A 26,761-nucleotide genomic window follows, 5' to 3' on the forward strand; every position below is an offset into this window, starting at 1 on the left:
TTTGTTCCAGTCAATACAGCGGCTTGAAGCAGACAGTCCAGCGAGTTGGAGATTCTGAGAAACTGCATAAATTGTGTAGATTTTGCTTTTGCAAATTTCACGTTTTGCTTTTAAATAAAAAATTCAAATGTTCAAATCCACATCTAAGTTTATTTGTTATACCAGTCAGGTGGAAAGCTTTGTATAACTATGTCATGGCAGATTTGAATCTGGTTCAGAATCACCAACAAGTAACAGAAAATTCATGACTAACAGGATTTCACAGAGAAAGAGACAGGCTGCTAACTCAAAATATCACGTTACGTTACAATTGCTTAAAGTCACTCACCTCGACCGAATACAAAGAGTCGAACTGTCATATTAACAAAGATCCATGAAAAACCCAAAAACTGCACCAGGTTGTACATAAATAAGTAACCTTTCTGCATGGTGACATAAGCTGTTGGGCAGGAAATAAAGTGTTAATACTGTTCATATTTCATGTTGTGAATATTTTAATGACCTCAATTAAGAACATTAAATATAAAATGTGCATAGGTGTTAAGGACAAGCTTTCCCAAATATCTAGGTCTACAAAATATGGTCAGGACAAACCAGTCAACAAGAGAGATAATGCTTAAATGGAAGTGGTGTCTCTGCTACTTTGCTTGAACCCAGTCTGCAAACTGGTGAGACGACGCTACACAAAGTGGAAAACATGTCTGGTCACGATTGCAGCTTAATCACTTTGGACAAACTAGATGCAAGGTTGTGGTCTATTTGTGTAGTAGAAGGCAATTTTACAATTTTCATCTAATCCATCAGTTCTACTCCGTCTGTCTCTTTTAGAAGGTTATTGTTTTACATGGTCCCTGTGAACCTCATATCAATTCCAACAGGGTAGACAGCTACCCTGCTCCCTGTATGTGAAACTGTGTTGCAGACCATTTTGAAATGTTGTTCTAGGGTTATTCACTCTCATGATTTTGTTTCAAGCAAGCAGATCTGCCACTGGAGACATTTAGACCAGTATGTACAGAATTGTATGCATAAATGTGTATCACCACCAAGATTTAAATGGACAATGACACTGCACATAATACACAATACTGTAATTATGTTAAAAATGTAATGAAGCCCAAATGCTCTCACTTCAGATATAGTTCCTTGTAATTGCCTGATGCCACTGAAACAAACTTAAAAAGGGATGTTAAGAATACAGCAACTTGTTTTAACTGGCACCTTGTGAGCCAGCACTCTATAAACCAGCAAAACTATATACCTCAATACCGCGATGTTTATTGTATTATTGCAATATCTGCGATGTCTGACTTGTAAGGTGAGGGTATGAGTCAGAAGTTTTATTTAAGGCAAAACCGCATTATTGTTTAAGTGATTTATGCTGGAAATGAAGTATTACTGTGATGTATATACGCCCTGCATTACAGTTTTATGATGGAGTGTGTTTTTACATTGATTATACAGACTTGGATCAATTGGCACACCCCTGGTCCCCTAGGTGCCAGTTAATAAAAGACTTGTTGTAATAGATAACCATTAGTTGCGATTTTTTTCACTAAATCTGTGCCATTTTCCTCCATCTCATCCAGGATAAGCAAAGTGAAATGTAAGGAGAATGAGCTGGTTACATGTGATATAAAAAAGCCCTTCACTGACCAGGAAACAATGTCAGAAATATACTTCCTCAGCTTGGAAAGACTAACTAGTTAAAATATACAGAGTTATTTGTAAATTTACTCTGTAAATGATAGTCATAACACAAACATCACTTTTTTAAAGAAATATTTTCAGAGAAAATTTTTCTTTACAAAATTATAAAGTTACAAAATATAACAATTTAAAATTATAGGGTAACAACAATTACAATGAACTAACTACTACCCTATCTACAAAACAAATCAAAACTACACTCACTACAAATCAATAAATAATGCCACTCAACGCAACCATACCAAAGCTCCCAACCTTAAGGAGCATTAATTGTTACACCCGTATTAATTCAGGATTCTCCCTCCCAGGACACAAGGCTCATTAAACCTAATCATGGCTAAACAAATGTACTAATTAAAATGGCAGACACGTCTGCGACCAGATAATTCTAAAAGGGCTGCCATGTCTTCAAAAAGTTCCGTTTTATGATGTACCATGTTTGTGAGGAAATCCAAAGGGATGTGTTCCACAATTAACTTACACCCCCCAACAGGCCTGGAGGGTTCTCATACACCCAACTCATCAAAATATTGTTCCTCGCACAGTAAGTGAGAATGTTAAATAGCTTTTTCCCACGTGCGTCTAAGGAAGATAAATTTGGCAAGCCCAAGAGAAGAGAGACCAGGTGTACCATCGCTTCAGTCCCCAAGACCCTCTCTATTACTCCTGCCAAAGCGCTCCAGTACCTACGAAGCTTGTGGCCCAACCATAGACCATGAGTGACAGCACCTTTGTTAATTTTGCACTTGGGCACATTGGAGATGCTCCACTTTTGAATTTTGCAAGACCATCTGGGGCCAAATGAACGCCATGAAGAACCTTCAACTGCATGGCATGTGTTCTGTTTCAGATTGAGATCTTTCTCGCGTTCTCCCAAATGTCCTCCCATGTCTGAGGGGATCTCCACTCCCAACTCACATCGTCGCTCAATGTTGTTTGAGGTACTGCCCTCCAGTAGGTGGTAGAGAGTACTAATCGAGAGAGTGCTTGTGGCATGAAGCATTCTCCTCTCGGTGTCAGATCTATGGGGCTTGGTCAAAAGCAAAGTCTTTTTTTGATGAAGTCCCTAACCTGAAAGCAATGAGAAAAGATCTCTGCTAGACAATCCATCCCTGCAGCTCTTTGGGTCGAAGGACATCATGACCCCCCCCTCTCAAAAAAGGTCCCCAAACAGAAGACTCCCCTAGTTGCCAACAGTTTGAATCCAGGGTCCATCATTCCTGGCTGAAATCCCAGCATACCAACTACAGGGGTAAGAAAGGAAGTTTTAGATAAACTATCCTCACTCTGTCACATTGCTCTCCATGCTTTGACTGTATTAATAATGATTGGATTCTGACAGTATTCCATAACTGTTCTCATCTTATCCATAAACAGACTAGTAAAGATACATTTTGCCTGGAGGCCTTGATATCCAACCGTATTGATCTCGGGTCCTCACAAGGACAGAAGGAGCTTAGTTGCTATCTCTTAATATCCAGGAAGTCTACCCCCCCCCCCCCCGAACCCTTGGAGTACCTGCAATTTGGCAACCTTAATGTGGGACCGCCATGAGGTGACACCGTACAAAAGAAATAAACCAACCAGCAATGTTTGTCTAGGAAACATCAGAGGGAGCATTTGCATGGGATATAACAGACGAGGAAGGACGTTCATTTTAATAAGGGCTATTTGACCTAACCAAAAGATTGGAAGGGCTCCCAGCTTTGAAGGTCTTGTCTAATCTTGTCGAGCAAATGAGCAAAGTTACCTTAAATAATTGATCAAAGGTGGGAGTAACAAAAATACTTAAGTGAAGTAAACCGCCCTGCAACCATTTAAAGGGGAATTATAATTCACCTTTAATATCAGATTCCCTTAAGACCACCCACAGGCATAGCCTCTGACTTTACATAATTGATCTTTTATCCCAAAAAAAGAGCCAAATAAATTATTACATTGTATTAAATGGGGTCCAGAAACTGCCAGGTTTGATAAGAAATGGAGAACATCATCTGCATAAAACATAATCTTATGTGCCCTTGATCCCACTTCCGGGACAGATATGTTCGGGTCCTCATGGATAGCCTCTGCCAGCAGTTCAATCACCAACATAAACAGTAGTGGTGAAAGGAGACAACCTTGCCAACCACTCCAACCAAGACTGAAATTACTGGATCTTACACCACTGGGGAGAACTGCAGCCAGAGGGTTCCGATACAGGATCTCCACCCATCTGATAAAGACCTCATCTAGATCAAACCATTCCAGAGTATAAAAAAGATATGGCCACTCCACCTGATAGAATCTTCCTGAAGAAGGGCTCATGTCCGAAACATCGATTCTCCTGTTCCTTGGATGCTGCCTGACCTGCTGCGCTTTTCCAGCAACACATTTTTCAGGTCTGATCTCCAGCATCTGCAGTCCTCACTTTCTCACCAAACCTTGAACCAATCACTGCTGATACACCTGGACCATATTCAATAATCTTCTAATATTTCGGAGGTCCTTCAGCCCTTTATAAAACATGTCTGATCCTCTCTAACAATATTAAGGCAACATCTTCTCCAATCACAATGCAAGTTTCTTGGATAAAATTTTAAAGCCTGAATTTAACAGCAAAGTGGATCTAAACAAAGAACAGTCCTCCAGCATCTTCCGGGTTCCACAGGTTGGCGCAACAGAGGACCGAAGGGCCTGTATTGCGCTGTAATGTTCTTCTGCCTCTCTCAGGCAGGAGGCAGTTGTGACTGAATGAATAGTTGTACATGTCCGGCATTGGCCCTGACAGGATATTTATAAATTCTTTATAGAATTCACTCGGGAGACCGTCAGGTTGGGCGCCTTCCCTTCCCTCTCTGGCGCTGTCTTACTGCCTCCTGTATCTTTGGCACTGTCACTGGGGCGTTAAGAAGGGATGCTTGTTCCAAGGTCAAACCTGGAAGATCCAGGTTCTTTAAAAAAGAACTCCATCTTAGCCCACCGATCCTTGCAGCATTCCGACCAATACAGTTCAGAGTAACAATTCCGAAATGCCACATTGATCCTTTATAGAGTCACACAAGAATCCAGTGCCTTCTCTAACCGGAGTGGAGGGCCAGATATGCCAGATATTTGCCTGGCCAATCACCATGCTCAAATAGCCTTTGTTTTGCAAAAGAAAGCTCTCTCTTTGCTGTCTGAGTGAGCATGGAGTTCAAAGCAACCCGGAGAGCTGTGACTCACTGCAATTTAATCACTGATGGCCTTTCAAAATACACTGTCTCAGCTGCCTTCAAACCACTGCTGCTCTCCCTTCTGGCTAGCCGAATATGAGATAACTATTCCCTAGTGTAGGCCTTAGCAGTCTCCAAGTGTACAGACGGGTTACTAGCAGTACTCGATTTGATCACTAAGAATGCTTTCAACTCACTTGAGAAGTACTCAACAAACTTACTGTCCTTGAGAATATGAATGTTGCCTTGCCCTTAATCTCAAGTTCCAAATACACTGCCCCATGATCAGAAATGGCTCCGTTTCCAATTTTACAGGACATTACTTTATCCAAAAAAAAACTGAGGGTGCTAGAAAAACGTCCACCGGTATGACACTTGTGTGGATTAGAGGAAAAGGTGAAATCCCTCCCTGTAGGGTGCAGACATCTCCAAACGCCCACCAGCCGCAATTCAACATGCAAGTCAACCAATTGCTTGGATTGCGGAGAGGCTTTTGGGGGACCTTTGGGCATTCTATCCTCTGTGAGGTCCTTGAAGCGATTAAAATCTTCCCCTATGATAGTGTGTCAAGTTCCAAGGGCAATCAACTTAGCAAGTGCATCAGTCAGGAATCTGAGGGGCTGTGCCCGGTGAAAGTAAATGTTTAGGACACCACACTCTTCACCATGTATTAAAGCTTTAAGAATTACAAACTGCCCATATTCATCTTTAACTTGATCTAATAACTTAAATGGGAGACTCTTCTGGACAAGTATTAACGTGTTAACGGGTGAAGAAAAAACACCCAATCAAATCCACCCTGCTGTAACTTTAGGTGCTCCTTATCATCAAGATGGATTTCTTGCAACAGGACAATACCAACCCTCTCCTTCCTGAGCCTTGAAAGTATTTTTTTCTCTTGACTGATGAGTGACTCCCCTTAATATTCCAGGTGCACTATTTGAGGAGACACTTAGCCATATCCCTCTAAACAATCCTTGAACCCCCGAGAGGAAGAACCCTACTCACAACGAGCCAAGCGTAAATAAATGAAGACTCAAAATCTAAAATACCTACTCTACTCAAAACCAACAAACCAATTACAACATTAAAAAACACTTGATAGGAGACTCTCTCCACCCCTCCACCCCCCTCCTCCCCCCACAATCATGACAGGGTATTGCACTTACAGTTCTTCCAAACTCTTGACTCCAAACTCATTTTATTAATTTCTCTCTCTTCTTCCTACCAATGAAGGACAGAAAGGACATAATTACTATAGTTATAGTCCCTGAAAATCCTCCACGTTGTTACGCAATACAATTCTTGTTTATTCAGTAAAATGCTGAGAATATACAAGTTGGAGAGATATCTATGAAATAATGAGTGTAAAAAGTGATATTCAAGGAACCTCACAAATTGTTCTCATGCAATTTAACAGAATCAGTGCCATGGCATAAAGATTATCTGTACTTTTAAAAATATTTAAAATACTTGGAATGAGATGTAGTGCTAAACTACAGAGACTAGGTAGCTCCAGGTTTGATGATTGATGTATGTTTTCAGAGAATGTCAAACATAAGCTAACACAAGGATGTTTCAATGGGCCTTACTGTTGCTGGTCATAATGTGTGCTTAAACACAAGGTGCTGACCTACCCCATAGACAAATAGCCTACCAACATTCAATGTCCACAGTCACACTATAAAAATGACCACCTGGAGAAGTTAACTAGGCAGCCAAAGGTGAAGATTTTGTTTGAAGTCAGTCACCACCTACAAAAGGGAGGGGGAAATCAAATACTGTACTACTTATTAAAAACTCAGTACTGGGAATTTCTGTGCTTATAGCAGGACCACTGAATATACTTCCTAACAATATTCAATCAGCTGAAGTCATTACTTAATTTCAGTTCAGGACCTTCTGGGTGGTGAGCTTAGGGTTCAACTCCTACCTGGCCCAGAGGTGTACGAGCAAATTGATTTAAATCATTGTGTTACTTTCAGTGTTACTTTTAATTATCTCCTCGCACAACATGCTTCCAAAACGAATAACCACTGAGATTAACAATATTTCTCTTTAAAAGCAAGAGGAAACAAGGAATAAGGAAATATGATGTTATTGACCACAATTAAATTTGGAATGGTGGGCGAAGCTTTTTTTTAAATGCAAGGCCAACTCTTTGTTAACTTCTCTGGGGAGCAAAGGCAAAAGGAGAAATTGCTAGAGAAATTCGGCAGATTTTGCAGCATCTGTGGAGAGACCAGAATTAATATTTCATGCCCAGTGACCCTTCTTCAAAAATGATGGTAGCTAGGAAAAGGTGACAGATATGCTGCAGGCAAAGGGATAGATAATGGTGAACTGAGGAGAAAGAAATGCTGATAATAGGGAACATTAGTAACTGAAAATGGGTTGGCTTTGAAGAAGGCACCCCAAATCACAACAGGGTCAGGAGAACGGGGTGGGTAAAGGACATGAAAGGACATGTAGCTCTCACAGCCACATCACACTCCTCAAGGACTGCCTCCAGCTTAGATTCACTCCAGGTGGATTCCAACTGAAGTTTCATCCTTCATGTTTCAAATCCACTCAGGATTACAGATATCTCCATGATAAACAATGTTCCTCAGACAGCTGTTTTCACCACATCCCAAGATCCACTAAATATCATGTGCCATCATACACACACACACTTGCAACCTTTCACTCTACCAACACCACTTCAAGAACTGTAACACTACATTGGATAAACAGGCAGAAAACTAGCCACTCGGATATATGAAGATCAACTAGCCACAAAACAACACGATCCACTCTCACTAGTATCCTTACAATGGATGAGGAATGACACCACTTCAACTGGAACAACACATCCATCCTAGGACAAGCCAAACAGAAACACACACGAGAATTCCTAGAAGCACAGCATTCCAACCAGAACCCTCTCAACAAAAACATTGACTTGGACCCCATATACCATCCCCTGAGAAAAAGGGCAGGAAGTGACATCATCATGGGAAATGATCTCACCACCCCAAGGAAACTCAAACATTAAATAGAAAGTGGGCCCACTGAAGAGGTTACCTAGTATGGTGACGTAACATCTGAAAACGAACCTTCCAGCTCAGCGAGCAAACCTACATCCACCTCAATATCTCAGAGCCGCACTGTCCCCCAGTTCCACTTCATTCTTTAGCTCATTTGACCTTCTAACAAGAAAACTTTTCTTTCCTGTTTTTTCACACATTACAGTACACAACCTGCAGCAACTCAGTGATATCTATATCCCTTTGTTCGCTTAACTGCTGTTCTGTCTCCACCTCTCATTTACTCCTTTCCCACCCTTCCACCTCATTCTCTGTCTTCAGGAGTATATATCTTTTCCAGCCACCATTAGCTCTGAGGAAGGGTCACTGGATCTGAAATATTAATTGTGGTCTCTCTCCACAGATGCCACTAGAACTATGATTTTTGATTTTTTTTAGATTTCCAACCTCTGCAGTTCCTTTTTTTTAAAAAAAAATTCCCCTTAATTGCATTAATGACCAAAAACTTTCAATACATTAAGTCACTGTTTATGATTGGTCTCCTCCACATTGGAATGGAGCCTAAACCCAAACTGGGTGACTGCACTGTAGAACAACCCCAACTCAATCCACAAGCATTATCCTGAGCTTTCGTTGATTTGTAACTGTAATTCTCCACTGCCTTATCTGTTCAAGACCTGCCTCAGTGTCCCACTGAAATCCATCAGAAGCTTGAGAAACACCTTCTCTTTCAACTCACTACCATGTTCAACAACTTCTATTATAACCTCCGCTTGATTCTTGTTCAGTATGTGTTTTTTTCCCCATTTATTGTTTTACTGGGTTTCTTATTTCCCTTCATGTTTCATTCATAGTCACATTTTATTTGGACATAAAATTCATTTCTTTACCATTTACTATTTTGCTTTTTCACTTTTTAAAAACTAATTCATAGAATGTGGCCAGTATGTATTGGAGATCCCTAACTGCCCTTAAGAAGGTTGTGATGAGCACAATCCATTATTGATGGAGGTAGATCCACAGAGCTATTGTGAAAGGACTTCCAGGAATCTGACTCAGCAATATATTTCTAAGGCAGGGGGGTACTGGCAGATGGTGGTAATTCCCATATATCTTTTGTGCTTTGAGTTGACAGCAATTGTGGGTTGGTCTGTCCCAATTATAGCGGTTGTGGATTTGAATAGGTTCTGTATAAGGAGCCTTGAAAAGCCTCTACAGTATATCTTGTAGATGGTACCCACTGTTACTACTGAGTACAGACAGTGAAAGGACTGAATGTTTATGGAGGTGATACCAATCAGGCAGACGGGCTGCGTCCTGGATGGTACCAAGCTCGAGTATTGTTGAACCTGCACTCGTCCAGTCAAGTGGGGAGTATGCCATCACACTCCTGACTCCCTATAGATGGTGGGCAAGAGGAGAGCTACTCATAAAACAAAGCATCAAGAAATATTTTGTAACATAATTTCACCTGACCTCAACCTTATCATAGAGCTTTGCTTTTGTTCTTTCTGCCTTTACTCCTTCTATAGGCTTAAAACCTCCTCCAGCACTATTTGTCTTTATCTACGAATGGTCATCTTGACCTGAAACGTAAACTCTGTTTCTGTCTATGGACATAGCCTGACCTGCTGAATATTTCCAGTATCTTTGGTGTTCATTACATTTGGTAGGACACTGACACAAGTATACACTGCACAGGCTACCATGTCTATTCTGTAAATATTAAATCTTAGGGCAACTATTTACTTAATACACAATACGCAGTTCTATCTTGAAACAGAAGAACATGTCAGAAAGCTGCAGCACAGAGAGATTTGAGGTTCTTCTGCATGAATCACAAAGAAAAGTTAGCAGCCAAGTTTAAGGGAGGATATATGGAATGTTGCCTTTGATATAAAAGGAAAAAGAGTATAAAAATAGGCAGGTCTTACTGAAGTTATACAAGGCACTGGTCAGACTGCAGCTGGAATACAGAGAACCGTTTTGATCCAATTATCTCAAGAAACACATACTGTCGCTGAAGGGAATCCGGAGACAGTTCACTAGGTTGATCTTAGGTATGGAGGGATTGTCTTATGAGGGAAGGATGAGTAAGTTGAGCTTGTACTCAGTAAAGTTTAAGAGAATGAGAGGTAACTGATTGAAATATAAAAAGGTTCTTAGGAGTGCTTGACAGGTTGGATATAGAATGGTTGTTTCCCCAAAGGGCTTCATCTCAAAGTAAAACAGAGATGAAGAAGTTTTTTTTTCCCTGTCAGAGGGTGGTAGAATTCTTCATTGCAGAGGTCTTTAGAAGCTGGGTTCTTAAGTATTTGAAGGCTGGGACAGACACGTTTTTAATCAGTAAGGGAATCAAGGGTTTATGGGCATAAGGAATTATCAGATCAGCCTTGATCTCATTGAATAGCAGAGTACATTTGATAGGCTGGATGGCTTATTTTGGTTCCTGCATCTTATGGCCTTGACTACATTATCTAATCAGATTTTCACTGTATATTTGGCACTACCAAGGAATTTAATGTTTTTTCCAACTATTTATGAATATTGATTGTCAGTGTTAACATCCAGAATTCCTGGGTGATATACTATCTGACTTAGATACAGAATAAAGTTGTCCTTCGTATTGACATTGCACCAAACTGCACCCGACTATTGCCAGTTCCACCTCAAGTTCTCATGTGGCTGTCTTAGTAACAAATTTATTAGTTATTTGTTAATAATATAATCAGGTTTGTACAACAGATGAGAATCAGATGTGAAAGAGAATGAGAATGATAAAGTTCTCTAACTGGTTGAATCTGAAGCAAAAATACCAAAAGGGCAACTCCTTAATGTGATACCATACAAAACAGCCTCCACACTAAAAAGTTACCTTTGCTTGAAGTTCCATTTCAGCATCAGATTCATCCATCCAGCGGTCAAAATCAGGAGCCAAGAATATTGGTTTCTTCTCTTGTTTGGTCAGCCTGTGCCACCATCTATTCTCCATTTTCTTCACTGTTATATTTACCTGTCTTTCTGTGACCTTGAGCTGTAGCTATGAACACATGAATTTTGTTATAAATTTCCTAAAAAGGTTACTTACATCACTAATTGAGTTAAAACAAGAGATATATTTATTGAAATTCATACAGTTACACAAAAACAATACAAACAACACATAAAAGAGCAATAGAGAATTTATCTGTCCCTGAAATTATAAACTGTTTACAGATACCACAAGAGTAAGGCAGTTTCCGAATCACCACAGGACATCCTAAACTTCACACTGATTAGTCACCGTTATATATCCAGTAGTAATTAATTTGTGAGGTTCTTTAAAACCAAATTGCCAAAAAATCTAGATTATTACCCAAAAAAAGAGTAAACTGGTTCACTAATTTCCTTCAAGGGTCCGAGTCTGACATCTCAACATAATCTGGTTTTTACATAATTCTGTTCTACATCATGACTTAACATCCTCCATAACTAAGGTTGTGCTAGAAATGTCAGCCTTACCAGCAACACTCACAACCCATGAATATACAAAAACAAGCACTGAACCAATTAGGCCTACGGATTATTGGAAATATTTTAATACTATCCTTGCTGCACAGTGGTTAGCACTGCTGCCTCACAGCACCAGGGTCCCAGGTTCGATTCCAGCCTCGGGGAGACTGTCTGAGTGGAGTTTGCACATTCTCCCCGTGTCTGCGTGGGTTTCCTCCGGGTGCTGCAGTTTCCTCCAACAGTCCAAACATGTGCAGGTCAGGTGAATTGGCCATGCTAAATTTCCTATAGTGTTAGGTGCATTAGTCAGAGGGAAATAGGTCTGGGTGGGTCCCTCTTCGGAGGGTCGGTGTAGACTGGTTGGGCCGAAGGGCCTGTTTCCACACTGTAGGGAATCTAATCTAAATGCTGACCTTGATCTTTATACTGACTGACTCCTGTATTACAACCACATTAAAATTAGCTATAAACAGAGACATTGTAGACAATAGTAACTGTCAATAAAGCAATAGTTTCTGAGAATGTACCCACTAATATCACGACTATATAATCATGCTAGGGCTGAATCTCCACAGGTCAATGTTTAGCAATGCAATCCCCTAGAATCCCGGCTGATTACATTCACACAGTGGCATGTGTTTGTGGTTACAAATAGGAGGAAATAAGTTTCAATTTACGGTCTCCCTGTTGTAACAGTAAGATCAATTGAAAACAGTCAACTTTCTTTTGATACTTTGCTGAAATGCAATCAGTACCAAAGTGTGAAAATGAGCAAAATTTATCGTAACATACCTCAGGATTCACTGGTGCCAAGAATGTAAGATGAAACTCATATGCATTGGCTCCTTTTGCACCATGGCCGTGTGCTGAAGGTAGAACATTGGAATATGATATAAAATATTTTTCAACACCTTTTTCACAGCTGAGGTATTATATATTTCAGTCTTAAGATCAGTAATAGTGACTAAACTAGAAAGATGCCATATTTGGAGCTCTAATAACAAGTTATATTTCTCTCACACTCACCACTTGAAGATATATCTTGGGCTTAAACGAAGCGCTCATTGAGACAGATCATTGTGACTCTGCTAAATGACAAAGTGTTGGCCAGAATTCCCCCACAGATATATGAGTGAGACACAGGCAAACTGGCATCATGTAAATAAAGTCAAGGAATTAAATTTAAATGCATGGCTCAACGATTGTTGGGCTTCAGTATGAGTCACTAGCACCAGTACTGAAGCAGATGACAGCTGTTCTGTTGGACAGGATTCACTTGAACTATGCAGAGACCAGTGTACTGGTGAACTGAATAACTAGGCCTGCAGAGAGCGCGTTTTAAACTAATTAGAGGAGGAGAGCGAGAGAGAGAGAGAGCGAGAGCAAGAGCAAGAGAGAGAGAGAGCAAGAGAGAGAGAGAGCAAGAGAGAGAGAGAGAGCAAGAGAGAGAGAGAGAGCAAGAGAGAGAGAGAGAGCAAGAGAGAGAAAGAGCAAGAGAGAGAAAGAGCAAGAGAGAGAGCGAGAGCGAGAGCGAGAGCGAGTGAGAGCGAGCGAGAAGAGAATTGCAATGCTTGGGAAAGAGGAAATACAGACCCATAAACAAAAGAATATGACAACATTACGGCGTTACTATTTAGGTCAAAATAATTCAGAGTGGGAAAGGAAGAAACAGAGCAAACAAGCAGAAAAACAGCAGCTTGCAGGATAAGTGGGGAAACATATTGCAAATAAGTGGCTTTTTACTAACGTGTACATAGTGTTTGGAACAAAATTAATGAATTAACAGTAAAAGTAGAGATTATTATGTATGATCTTATAGCCATTAAGAAGTCACAAGGAGATAAAAAGTTGGGAAGTAAATATACAAGGGTACATGTCTTATTGAAAGGACAGACAGAAAGGAAAGGTTATAAGGTAGCTTTGCTAGAACAAGATGGAGTATGTACGTACGTTAGCAAGATGCGATCTTGAATCATAAGACACACCATGGGTGGTCATGGTTGCTCAGTGGGGTGGGCATGGTGGCTCACAGCGTCAGGGACCCAGGTTCAATTCCTGCCTCCGGCGACTATCTGTGTGGAGTTTGCATACTCTCCCAGTGTCTGTGGGGGTTTCCTCCAGGTGCTCCAGTTTCCTCCCACAATCCAAAAATGTGCAGGTCAGGTGAATTAGCCACGCTAAATTGCCCATAGTGTTGGGGTAAATACAGGGTAGGGAATGGGTCTGTGTGGGTTACTCTTCGAAGGGTCAGTGTGGACATGTTGTGCCGAAGAGCCAGTTTTCATACTGTAGGGAATCTAATCATCTAATCTAATGTAATCAACATGGGTGGAGCCAAGAAATAACAAGGGGAAGATGAGACTGGCAGTAGTAGTCTACAGGCTGGGGTTATTTTCCCTGGAGCAGAGGCTGAGGGCTGACCTTAGAGAGGTTTATAAAATTATGAGGGGCACAGATAGAGTGAATAACCAAGGTCTTTTACCTAGATGGGAGAGTCCAAAACTAGAAGACATAGGTTTAAGGTGAGGGGAAGGATTTTAAAAAAGTCACGAGGGGTAACTTGTTCACACATAAGGTAGCGCGTGCATGGAACAAGCTGCCAGAGGAAGGGTTGGAAGCTGGTACAGTTACAATATTCAAAAAGACATCTGGCAGGGTTTAGAGGGATATGGGCCAAATGCTGGCGAATTGGACAAGGTCAGATTGGGATGGGATGTCTGGTCAGCTCAGTCAAGTTGAATTGAAGGGTCTGTTTCTGTACTTTATGACTTTCTAACTCTATTTTGGATCTGGTCATTTGTAGTGAAGTAGGTTTAAGAAACAACCTCAAGGTAAAAGATAGCCTAACCTGGTAAAATTTTGCGTACAGATTTGAGAGAGAGAGAGAGAGAAATTTGGGTCAGGATCAGTAGTTAAACTTAGATGAGAGTAATTATTCAGGAATGAGAGTTGAGTTAGTTGGCGTGGACTGGGAAATGATTTTGCAAAGAAGATGTTTGATGAACAATGATAGACATTTAAGAAAATTATTCATGACTCACAAGAACAATATGTGCAAATGAGGAAGAATATTCTAGCAAAGGGATGAAAGAAGTTAAGAAAGCATCAAATTGAAAGAAAAACACAATATGGCAAAGATTAGTGGTAAACCAGAGGATTGGAAAAGCTTTGGATACTTATAAAAGAGGACCAAAAATAATAAACTGGGAGGAAATAAACTATTGAGGGTAAACTAGCAAATAATATCAAAATAGACAGCAAGAGCTTCTCTGAATATATAAAGAGAGATTTGCTGAAATGCATAAAGGCCCCTTGTATAATGAGGATGGGGAAATATTAATGGGGAATCAGAAAATAGCAGAGAAGATGAATAAATATTTTGCATCAGTCTACACAGTAAAAGACACTAACAACATTACAAAAATATTAAATAATTAATCAAGGTGCAAAAGGGGAAGAGGAAAATAATACAATAACTATCACTATAGTAGATGTACTCTGAAACTAATTAGGCTTATGATCAGTAAGTCCCCTGGATCAACTGGGTTGCTTTCTCGTATAAGAAAGGAAAAGCAACAAAGATTGTCGACGCTCTGGCAGACCTGCTGAAATTTTTCAGCAATTTCTGTTTTTATTTCTGATTTCCAGCATCCGCAACTTTTGAATTTTTTGTATACTGACGAATATATATCCAATTGCAAAATGTTAACTGTTTCTTTCCCAACAGATGCTGCCAGACCTGCAGCATTTCTCTAGTATTGTGCGTTTTTATTTCATGTAACTACAGGCTAGTTGGCATAACATCTGTCATTGGGAAAAAGGCAAAAACAGTCCATTAAAAGCTTGTGACTTAGGTTTGTATCTCCTAGTTCCTCAGCCTGTCTCCTGTGAAGGGAAATCCCTCACAAGCAAAATTTAGTGCAATTTGGGACACAAACTGCAAGTAGTTTCAAATTAAAGTAGATTTCATGAATTGAAGGACAGAAGGTAACAGGTAAAGTGGATAAAAGGGAAACCTGTACTTAGGTTTCCAGTCAGCATTTCAAAAGTTGCTACAGCAATGATTAGCGTGCAAAATAAGAGCTTATATTGGATGCAGATACATGTGAGGATTTGGGTGGGGTGGGGGAGGAAGGAGAGAGATATATCTATAAACAAATAGTCAGCATAATCAGAACTATTTGTTTGTAACAAGGTCCTGTCAGCAGCTCAAGGCCAGTCCAGTTTGAACCGTACAACAGTGCCTTTTCTTGGCTAGGAAAATAACATTTATTTATTATTTGCAAAAAAACAAATTGCTGGAAAAGCTCAGCAAGTCTGAAAGTACCTGTGAAGAGAAATCAGAATCAACATTTCAGATCCAGTGATCCCTCCTTAGAACTTATAACATACTTATATTCCAGGCATTTGAGTTTTGACTAATTACACAACAGAAAAGGATCAGCATGATAATCCTACCTTTGAATGAAAGAGTATTTTCAGTGACATTGAGATCAGGTTTCTGTTAAAAGAGAGGACAAGTCACCAGTTAAACTGACAGAATTTTTAAAAGATTTATTGTTGCCTGAACTCTCTACCACAGCACTTTAACAAAAAAAAGTCTAGATTAGAGTGGTGCTGGGGTAAGGTTGGGGGAGGGGGAATGGACTTCACCATTTTTCTCATTTCCCCTTCCCCAACCTTACCCCAGTTCCAACCTTCCAGCTCAGCACCAATCTCATGGCCTGTCCTACCTGCCAATCCTCCTTCCTATCTATCCACTCCACTCTCCTCTCTGACCTATCACCTTCACCCCCACCTCCATCCAACTATTGTATTCTTGGCTACCTTCTCCCCAGCCCCAACCCCTTCCCATTTATCTCTCCAACCCAGAGGCTCCCTGCCTTCATTCCTAATGAAGGGCTTTTGCCCAAAACCTTGATCTTCCTGCTCCACGATGCTGCCTGACCTGCTGTGCTTTTCCAGCATCACTCTAATCTAGATTCTGATCTCCAGCATCTGCAGTCCTCACTTTTGCTTACTTTAACAAAAACACAATTATAAACTTACTATTCAATTATTCAACAGGCAACCAAAAAGATCATTTACATAATATTTATGTACATTTAGTCCTTTGTTTTTTTAAGGGGGAGGGGGGGGGAAAGATGGGAAATGGACTTCTGCAGATAATGAAAACACAGATATCACATAGGACCATGCAATCAGTTTACCAAAGACAGTGGACATAAAAGGTGTCTGGGACCAACTTTGTGACTACATGGACCCACGGGTATCAAATCAATGGATAACAAGCAGTGCGTAAAAATCAGGACAAAACAAGCAAATACTTCAAATTAAGGTTTCATCAGTGCCCTTATAGGGTGCTTGCATTCTTGTAATCTCTGAAAGGTTAGAAGAGGTGCAAGGCACTGGATGTGTAAGACAACAAGAGATTGAAATGACCTCGAAAACAAAGTCTCCGGGAAATTAAAATTTTCTCAAATATTATTTCTTATAGTCTTGAATAATTATTTACGTAAAATAATTATACATTGGTCTTGATATTATGATAGGTGACATGATTGCTCTTCAAATCAGCAGAATCCATATAAATTTAGAAGAAATTAAAGTTAAACAGCTAGGGCAAAGGCTTATGCCAAAAGTTATTTTGCATGTCACAGAAGTTAGTGTTGAGACTCAAATCTGTTCTCTGAAACACCCCTTTCATTATTTGAACAGCATAGTGATTTTAGTCTGCTAATTCATCACTCAGAATTCACAGTTTGGCATCACAAAGGACAGTTAACCACAACCAATTCATTCCTGATGAAGGGCTTATGCCCAAAATATCAACTCTCCTGCTCCTTGGATGATGCCTGACCTGCTGTGCTTTTCCAATGCCACACTTTTCAACATACATCAATTGTTTAAATTAGAACACAGTGACAAATTTGAGCCAGATGTCGGGGACCCAGTCAGTTACATATTAGGTACAAAAATAATGATTAAGAATCTGATAAATTAAACTTTCAATTTATCTGAAGATATACGACTCCCTTTATTGTAGCAATCTAAATGAGGGGCCTGGCTAATATTTCTTAATCTAATTGTCACACAGGGTTGCATTTAGTGAGGGAAAGAGACAACTTCTATATTAGAAGTATCGGTGTAAAAAAGGGTGGCACGGTGGCTCAGTGGTTAGCTCTGCTGCCTCACTGCAGCAAGGTCCCATGTTCAATTCCAGCCTCGGGTGACTGTGTGTGTGGAGTTTGCACATTCTCCCAGTGTCTGCAAGGGTGCCCTCCGGGTGCTCCAGTTTCCTCCCACAGTCCAAAAGATGTGCAGGTCAGGTGAACTGGCCATGCTAAATTGCCCGTAGTGTTAGATGCATTAGTCAGAGGGAAATGGGACTGGGTGGGTTACTCTTCGGAGGGTCAGTCTGGACCCTGTAGGGAATCTAATCTAATTTCAATCTTGTCCTTCCTTTTCAAAAGGAAACATCTGGCTTCTTCTCGTTGACCAAATTTTCCATGTACAGAATATTCCTATTCTTACTCCACGTACTGAAGCTTACAAATGGTGCTTTGCCAGCCATGAATATGCATATTTGGTATCATTTGTTTCATTTTTTAAACACAGGGCCTGGCATTTCAATTAGATCCGCTGATATTTACAGCAAAAATATCCTAAAATCTGCCAGACAAATGCAAACATTGAGGAATTTCAAGTGTCAGTTACATCTGATACAAATTGACTTACATAATCTTTGAATTAGTTTAGAGAAAACAGCCTGACCCACAAGAGTCAGACCCTCAGGTCAAATTAATTACCATGAGGATTTTCTACAACTGTACAGGCCAGTGGGGTTTCAAGGAGACTCTTGGTAATAAGTAACAAAAACAGAATTTACTGGAGAAACTTAGATCTGGCACCATCTGTGGACAGAAAGCAGAATTTATGTTTCAAGTCTAACCATCTTCAATACTGGTCATTGGACTCAAAATGTTAACTCTTTTCTCTCCACAGATGCTGCCAGATTTGCTGAATTTCACCAACAATTTCTGTTTTTGTTTCAGATCTTCAGCATACATAGGTCTTCATTTTATTTTACTCTGGTATTAAGTTTGTCTTTAGTTACAATGAGTTAGATAGGCATGCTTTAAAAGCTTTTTGATATTGTTTTTTAATTTCTAACCATAACATACCAAACAAACTAGTAAGTGGTCTTATACACTATAGCCTTCTGAAATAATTTTCAACTCATTTAAAATCGGGTTACTCACATGGCTTTTTTGCAGTAAAGCTGTGCCTAGTTACCACTCAAATTTATCATTATGTGTGGTGATCTACGATATGTATAAACAGAAATTAAGAGAATTTTGAATGCAGTTGGTGTCTGGGTCATCTATTTTCCAAAATTGAAACTCATTGCTTAATATTTGGTTTCAGAGGATTACATTGGGTAGACAGTGAAAGTCTTTTTCCTAGGATGATGACATCAGCTTGTATGAGGGGGCATAACCACAAATTGAGGGGTGAGAGATTTAAGACAGATGTCAGAGGCAGGTTCTTTACTCAGACAGTGGTAAGTGCGTGGAGTGCCCTACCTGCCAAAGTAGTTAGCTCAGCCACATTAGGGAGATTTAAACAATCCTTGAATAAGCATATGGATGATGATGGGATAGTGTAGGGGGACGAGCTGAGAATAGTCCACAGGTCGGCGCAACATTGAGGGCCGAAGGGCCTGTTCTGCACTGTATTGTTCTATATTAAATTATTTTTTGCATGTTTTATCTCTCCTATACATGTGGTCTGAGATTATGATAACCAAATGTAAAAGCACATAATACCTGTACTGTCAGCAAGTGTGGTTGGCCAGGGTAGGATTTTCATAACTGGAAAACCTTGCCTCCAATTTCACTAGTGAAATCATTCATTACACCTCATTCTCTTTTTGAATAAGCTAAACAGCGAGTAACACAGGACCTAACAATGGTTGATGTGTGCTTTGAATATCAATATTGATATTAACTTTGTGGTGAATTTTCATTTTTTTGGCCAGGAGGTTTAATGGTGCAGAAGGATTAATTCCTCAAAGTCTGTGTGTAAAATACTAGATATAAGTTTGATGACAGAAAGTCGGTGCAAAGGATCCAGAAGTTTAAAGAGGTGCAGAAAATGGTGCATTAACCACGAGCTCTCTGCTTCTGTTTTGTAGAGTTTTAGGTTGAAGTATTAAAGGGCCATAGTCGCTGGCTTCCTTCATTGCAAAGTAAATAATTGAAATAATTTACAAAATACAATCAAAAGGTCCTAGTAAATGCTCAATTTTTAAAGTTAACATTACTTTGTTGTCTCTCTCTCTCTCTCTCTCCTTTCAGGGATCAAGTTCCAATATTTAGCAGCTGTTGTGATTCTAGTTGTAGTCTACTGAGAGAGGAACCAACTGGGTTGAGGCAGAGTTTTGTATAATACTATCCATGCAGTGACAATCCCATCACTCATGCTTATCTTTGGGAGGACATGTGTACAGCAGGATGTGCAATAAGAACAATTAGCAAGTAGAAGATAGGAAATGTGATATTAATTCAATTAGTTTATTAATTGTTGTAATATAGAATGCACAGCTAAGAACAAATTCGACAATTTTCAAAAGGGAACCAGCTAAGCGATTAAAAAGGAAGCATTTACAAGGTCATTGGCAAAGACTAAGAAAGTGGGATTAAATAGATAATTCTTCCAAAGAACTGGTAGAGGTACAACAGTCTGAGTGGCCATCATCAGCACAGTATGACTGAAATTACGATATCATGTAGACAATGTCTGAAGGATCCCCTTGTGAACCTTCTCTCATTGTTGGGAAAAAAAATTGCAGTTGACTCTTCATCTGAAATCCATTTACAGTTGAAAACAACCAGTTAGCTAACCTCAGCTGCAGGTCCCACAAAAGATCATTCATCCAACTAGTCCAAGATATTAATATACAGACAATTACCCGTTTCAAATTCTGTGCCGCTCATGTCAAAGGCTCAAGTAGCTGATGTCTTGTGATCAGCGTTGGATACTAAAGTGAATCCTCAATCATCTTATTAAAATCACAAGATGTCAATCTTCTCATTAGCTAAATACAGGACATGTCTGTGATGGACTGATTTTTATTTTGCTAATTACTGAACTGTATCAAACTTACGCTGTTAGGAATAGTTGGAAATGTCAAGTTAAAGAAGGGAACTGGCTGAGGGTGCCAGATTGGATAAGCTCTAACTTTGGAAACCGATTAAAAGAGAAAAGCAGGAATGTGGATAGAAATTGCTGTGCCTTCACTGAAACATGATGTTCCAGTATTGGGTTCTGTTGCCCTTACAGAGACTGTGACACATCATAGATCTTTTAGCCAGATAGTTCTACGTCATCACTATGTTCCACTCAAGTTTATGCAGATCAGACTCCGTTTTACAATCCGCCATTCTCATTGAGCAATTCACTTAACATCTGGAGAAGCAAACAGCTCCCCTGAAAATGGGGCACAAACAGAGTATGTGGATTCAGGAATTAACAAAGTGACACGGCTACTCCACTAACTAATCTTCTACATTCATCTGACATTTATGTGAAAACAGTAAATTTAGGCCAGCAACTTGACATATTGAAGAATTAATCTACTCGAGCTAAAATGCAAATCAATTCAGATTATTAAGGTACAAGAAAAAGATACACATTAGCATCGATTGGTCACATGAAGACATTCTAAGTGTTTCACAAATAGTGATTACATTTGAAGTATAGCAACCTTTCATGAAATCACATGATGTGGTCATTTGGCTCATCGTGCCTGTACGTTTCTTTTAAAGCAGGGAACCAAAATAAATAGAAAAGTCTCACAAACAGCACCAACCTGCTAGCTGCAGACACATCTCTCCACGATAGTATCAGTGAGAGTGACCAATGCACAATCCTTGTGGAGACAAAGTCCCTCCTTCACACTGAGAAAACCTTTGTTGTGTTGTGTGGCACTACCACAGTGCTAAATGGGACAGATTTCAAACAGATCTAGCAGCGCAATACTGAGTATTCCCATGAGGCTCTGTGGGCCATCAACAGCAGAATTATACTCCAGCACAATCTGTTACCTCATATCCCAGCATATCCCTCACTCAACCATTACCATCAAACCAGGGGATCAACCCTAGCTCAATGGAGTGTGCAGCAGGTCATGCTGGGAGCAGCACCAAGTACACCTGAAGATAAGATGTCAACCTGTTGAAGCCACCAAACAGGATTATTTGCATTGCAAACATCATAAGCAGTAAGTGATAGACAGAGCTAAGCAATCTCATAACCAATATAGATCAGATCTAAGCTCCTGCAGTCCTGCAACAGTCGTGAATGGTAGTGGACAATTAAACAACTCACTGGAGGAGGCAGCTCCACAAATATCCCCTTCCTCAATGGTGGAAGATCCCAGTACATCAGTGTAAAAAATAAAGCTGAAGGCTTTCGCAGCAATCTTCAGCCAGAAGTGTAGAGTGGTTGACTCATGTCAGCCTCCTCCAGTGGTCCCCACCATTACAGATACCAGTCTTCAGTCAATTTGATTCACTCTACATGACATCAGGAAATGGTTACAGACACTGATTACTGCATCGCCTACAGGCCCTGACAACATTCTGGCAATAGTACTGAAGACTTGTGCTCTTCTAGCCAAGCTCTTCCAGTACAGTTACAACAATGGTATTGACCCAACAATATGGAAAATTGCCCTGGTTATGTCCTGTACACAAAAAAGCAGGACAAATCCAATTCAGCCAGTTACCACCCCATCAGTCTACAATGGATTGTCAGTAAAGTGATGGAAGAGGTCATCAATAGTGCTATCAAGCAGTACCTGCTCAGCAATAACCTGCTCAGTGATGACCAGTTTGGGTGTTGCAAGGGCCACTCTGCTCCTGACTTAATTAGAGCCTTGGTTCAAGCATGGACAAAAGAGCTGAATTCCAGAGGGAAGGGGAGAGTGACAGCCTTTGACATCAGGGCTCCATTTAACCAATGGTTGCAACTAGGAGTCCTAGCAAAACTGGAATCAATGGGTATCGGGGCAAACCCTGGTGGTTGGAGTCAAACCGAACACATAGGAAGATAGTTGTGGTTGTTGGAGGTCAGTCATTTCAACTCCAAGACATCTCTGTACGAGTTCTTGAAATTAATATCCTAGGTCCAACCATCTTCAATTATTTCATCAATGACCTTCCCTCCTTCATAAGGTCAGAAGTGGGATGTTCACTGATGATTGCACAATGTTCAGAACCATTCAGAATTCCTCAGATACTGAAGCAGTCCATGTCCAAATGCAACAAGATCTAAACAACATCTCGGCTTGGGCTGACAAGTCGCAAGTAACATTCCTGCCATACAAATACCATCTCCAATAAGAGACAATCTAACCAGCACCCCCCTGACATTCAATGATGTTACAATCACTGAATCCCCCACGATCAGCATCCTGGGGGTTATCATTAACCAGAAACTCAACTGGACTCACCACATAATGAGGCTACAAGCACAGGTCAGAGGCTAGGAATCTTGTCGCTAGGAACTCACCTCCTGACTTCCCAAAGCTTGTCCACAAGGCACAAGTCAGAAGTATGATGGAATACTCTTCACATGTCTGCCACAACTGACATTGAAACAACGATCAACAACCATTAAAACAGACTTGGAGTTAAAACAAAGATTGTTGTGAACTAGAACTATTAATTTCATCATCAGTATCTTAAAAACCATCCACTCCCAGGGTCCACCTCTAACTCTGCTATAAACATTTCATACAGCTCTCAACTACAGACTCAACTCTGCCTGGCCCCCAACTATCCATGAATTCCAGCTCAACCAGAACTCAATTACTTACAACAGGTCTCATTTATCCATCACCGCATACTTCCTAACCCATTTTAAAACTTCATCTTTGCAATTAAATTTCTCCATGGCTGCACCTTCCTACCACACCCCCAAACAACAGTACCCTCCAGATAACTCTGTCTTTGTAATTGCCCTCATTTAAGTTTAGCACATTTGTTTCTGACCCAAATTTCTCACTCTCTGACTGCATGCTAAATTTACCATGTTATAGTCACTGTTTCCTATGGGATCTTTTACTCTGAGATCAAGAGAAATAAAGACAACCCTAGTGATTATAGACCAGTGAGCTTTACTTCGGTTGTGGGTAAAATGTTGGAAAAGTTAGAAGTGAGGACTGCAGATGCTGGAGATCGGAGTCGAGAGTGTGGTGCTGGAAAAGCACAGCAAGTCAGGCAGCATCTGAGAAGCTGGAGAATCGACGCTTCAGGCATCAACGATTCCTGATGAAGGGCTTATGCCCGAAACATTGATTCTTCTGCTCCACGGATGCTGCCTGACCTGCCGTGCTTTCCCAGCATATTCTCAACACAAAAGGTTAGAAGAGATAGGATTTATAATCATCTAGAAAAAGGAAGAAGTTGCTTAGGGATAGTCAACACGGTTTTGTGAAGGGTAGGTCGTGCCTCACTAACCTTATTGAGTACTTTGAGAAGGTGACCAAACAGGTAGATGAGGATAAAGTGGCTGATGTGGTGTATATGGATTTCAGCAAGGCTTTTTATAAGGTTCCCCATGGTAAGCTATTACACAAAATTTGGAGGCATTGAATTGAGCGTGATTTAGCCGTTTGAATCAGAAATTGGCTAGCTGAAAAAAGACAGAGGGTGGTGGTTGATGGGAAATTTTCATCCTGAAGTGCAGTTACTAGCAGTGTACCAAAAGGACCTATTTTGGGGACTCTGCTGTCTGTCATTTTACAAATGACCTGGATGAGGTTGTACAAGGATGGTTTAGGAAATTTGCAGATGACACCAAGATCGGTAGAGTTGTGAATAGTCCCGAAGGATGTCGTGGGTTACAGAGGGACATAGATAAGCTGCAGAGCTGGGATGAGAGGTGGCAAAATAGAATTTAATGCAGAAAAGTGTGAGGTGATTCACTTTGGAAGGAGCAACAGGAGTAAAGAGTACTGGGCTAATGGTAAGATTCTTGGTAATTTAGATGAACAGAGAGATCTCAGTGTCCATGTACATAGATCCCTGAAAGTTGTCATCTATTGATAGAGTTGTTAAGAAGGCATACGTTGTGTTAGCTTTTATCAGTAGAGGGATTGAGTTTCGGAACCACAAGGTCATGTTGCAGCTGTACAAAACTCTGGTATGGCCGCACTTGGAGTATTGCGTACAGTTCTGGTCACTGCATTATAGGAAGGACATGGAAGCTTTGGAAAGGGTTCAGAAGAGATTTACTAGAATGTTGCCTGGTATGGAGGGAAGGTCTTACAAGGAAAGGCTGAGGGAACTGAGGCTGTTTTCTTTGGAAAGAAGAAGGTGACAGGTGACTTACTCGAAATGTAGAAGATAATCAGAGAGTTAGATAATGTGCACTGTGAAAGCCTTTTTCCTCAGATGGTGAAGGCTAACATGAGGAGACATACAGTTAGGATAGATTTTAGGGGTAGTTTCTTCACTCAGAGCAGTAGGGGCGTGGAATAACCTCCCTGCAACAGTAGTAGATTCGCTAATGTTAACGGCATTTAAATGGGCTTTGGACGTACATATGGATAATAACGGAACAGTGTTGGTTAGGTGGGCATCAGATTATTTTCACAGGTCGTCGCAACATCGAGGGCCAAAGGACCTGACTGCGCTGTAACATTCTATGTTCTATATGGATTCTACAACTTCGGATCGAAGATCATTTCTTGCTATTATACATATTCTATCCCGTAGATCCGTACAAGGTCTTAAATTAGATACAACCATACAGAGATAAATATGGGCATCAGAGCACTGTTTGGATTTAGTTATAGAGATGTACAGCATGGAAACAGAACCTTCAGTCCAACCTGTCCATGCTGACCAGATATTTTTGTAATACAGTTCAGTCTGAATAATCTTGACTATAATGCTTTCATATTAATTGTTTGCTGGAAATAGCTATTCAATAGTATCACTTCCTATATTCCCATGGTCACAAACAGATTTACATGACTCTATTCTATATCCCATATTTCATATTCCAAAGTACATTATATTAACCTTAGATTAAAATTAATCTCCTACTCTTGAGCTCATCAATCAAACTGGTCCAAATCCCATTTAATGCCAACCTTCCTTAGATTTATCGTCTGTCACATTACTTGGTGTCATCAACAAATCCAGTATTATAACCATTACCCACTTCTGCACCATTATAGAAAGTCTGTTGCCAATTTGGGAAGTTATCTTACTCTGTGCATCTCACACCATTGATTAAGTTTTAAGAATTACAGGTCCAACTTCAAAGTAAATCCATCTGACAAAATAAGGAAAATTATCTCCTGATTTTACTAGTCATACAGGCTATCTCACCTCACTGTTTGTCAGAGCACTGAGCCTTAACCCACCCCTCAGTCTAATTCACCAACTCTCACCCTCTAACCCATTCCATTAGTATCTATCCAACCATCTAAACTACTCACATCCCAATTCCCAGAAATTCACGTCAGATTCACATGCTCTAATCACCTGTAGCCTTATATAGTTTACACTCCTAGATAATTTTTTATTCCCAAATCATCACAGTTCCCATGTTCAATCTGAGTTCCATCATTCCAAATCCCTATTCCCAATATCACAGTCCCATTCCAATCACATCAAGTTCATTCCCATTTTTCCCATTTCATAATTTCCAATGTCCAGCCCCCAATCCCAATGCCCTAGCCCCATTCACATTCCCCCAGCCACAAACTGAATCCCAAATCCCAAATCCCATGTCCAATAAACCATTCCCCAATCTCTTCATGCTCAATCCTTTATTCCGATCTCCCCAATCCCCATTCTCTTCATTCCCATTCCCCCAATCCCACCTGGACTCCGCTCAGGTCCACCCTCAGATACAGCTCCTGGTGTCTCTGTGCCCAGTAAACATGAGGGGTCAGGGTCGGGCTGGGGCCTGGGCCGGGGCCGGGGCCGGGGCCTAGACCCGGGCCCGGCGGATGATGCTGCTGCCCCTCCATCCCCAGAGATCGGTACCGCCGGCCTCCGGTTCAGGATCGCGCTGCCGCTTTTTGCTAGAACAATCTGCACGGCGGCCGTGCGCGCAACCCGTGCCGTGCCGGGGACGTGCGTGCCGCCGCGCCGGGAACGCGGGCCAGGTTACGCGCGTGGCGCTGCTGTCCCGGGACGGGGAGCTCACCCTTCCTCGATTTTCCGGACACTACCGCCACTCCGCACAACAGCAGGAAGAAATTAAACAAAATCATCCTTTTTTGGCCATTGATGACTTCAAATAAGTTTA

General features: G+C 40.7%; 1 protein-coding gene across 1 annotated transcript in view; it reads right to left on the reverse strand.

Annotated features, from left to right (window-relative positions):
* hacd3 (3-hydroxyacyl-CoA dehydratase 3) overlaps positions 1 to 26,558 on the reverse strand; it is a 38,568-nt gene extending 12,010 nt beyond the window's left edge. The window contains exons 1-6 of the mRNA XM_072565400.1: positions 26,331 to 26,558; positions 15,884 to 15,926; positions 12,218 to 12,291; positions 10,809 to 10,973; positions 6,074 to 6,128; positions 329 to 439 (exon numbers count right to left, since the gene is read on the reverse strand). Of these exons, the coding sequence (XP_072421501.1) occupies positions 329 to 439; positions 6,074 to 6,128; positions 10,809 to 10,973; positions 12,218 to 12,291; positions 15,884 to 15,926; positions 26,331 to 26,480 (598 nt within the window). The 5' untranslated portion in view covers positions 26,481 to 26,558. The remainder of the gene's footprint in view (positions 1 to 328; positions 440 to 6,073; positions 6,129 to 10,808; positions 10,974 to 12,217; positions 12,292 to 15,883; positions 15,927 to 26,330) is intronic.
* Between the last annotated feature and the right edge of the window lie 203 nt (positions 26,559 to 26,761).

This window comes from Chiloscyllium punctatum, chromosome 48, assembly GCF_047496795.1.
Source record: "Chiloscyllium punctatum isolate Juve2018m chromosome 48, sChiPun1.3, whole genome shotgun sequence".
NCBI lineage: Eukaryota > Metazoa > Chordata > Chondrichthyes > Orectolobiformes > Hemiscylliidae > Chiloscyllium > Chiloscyllium punctatum.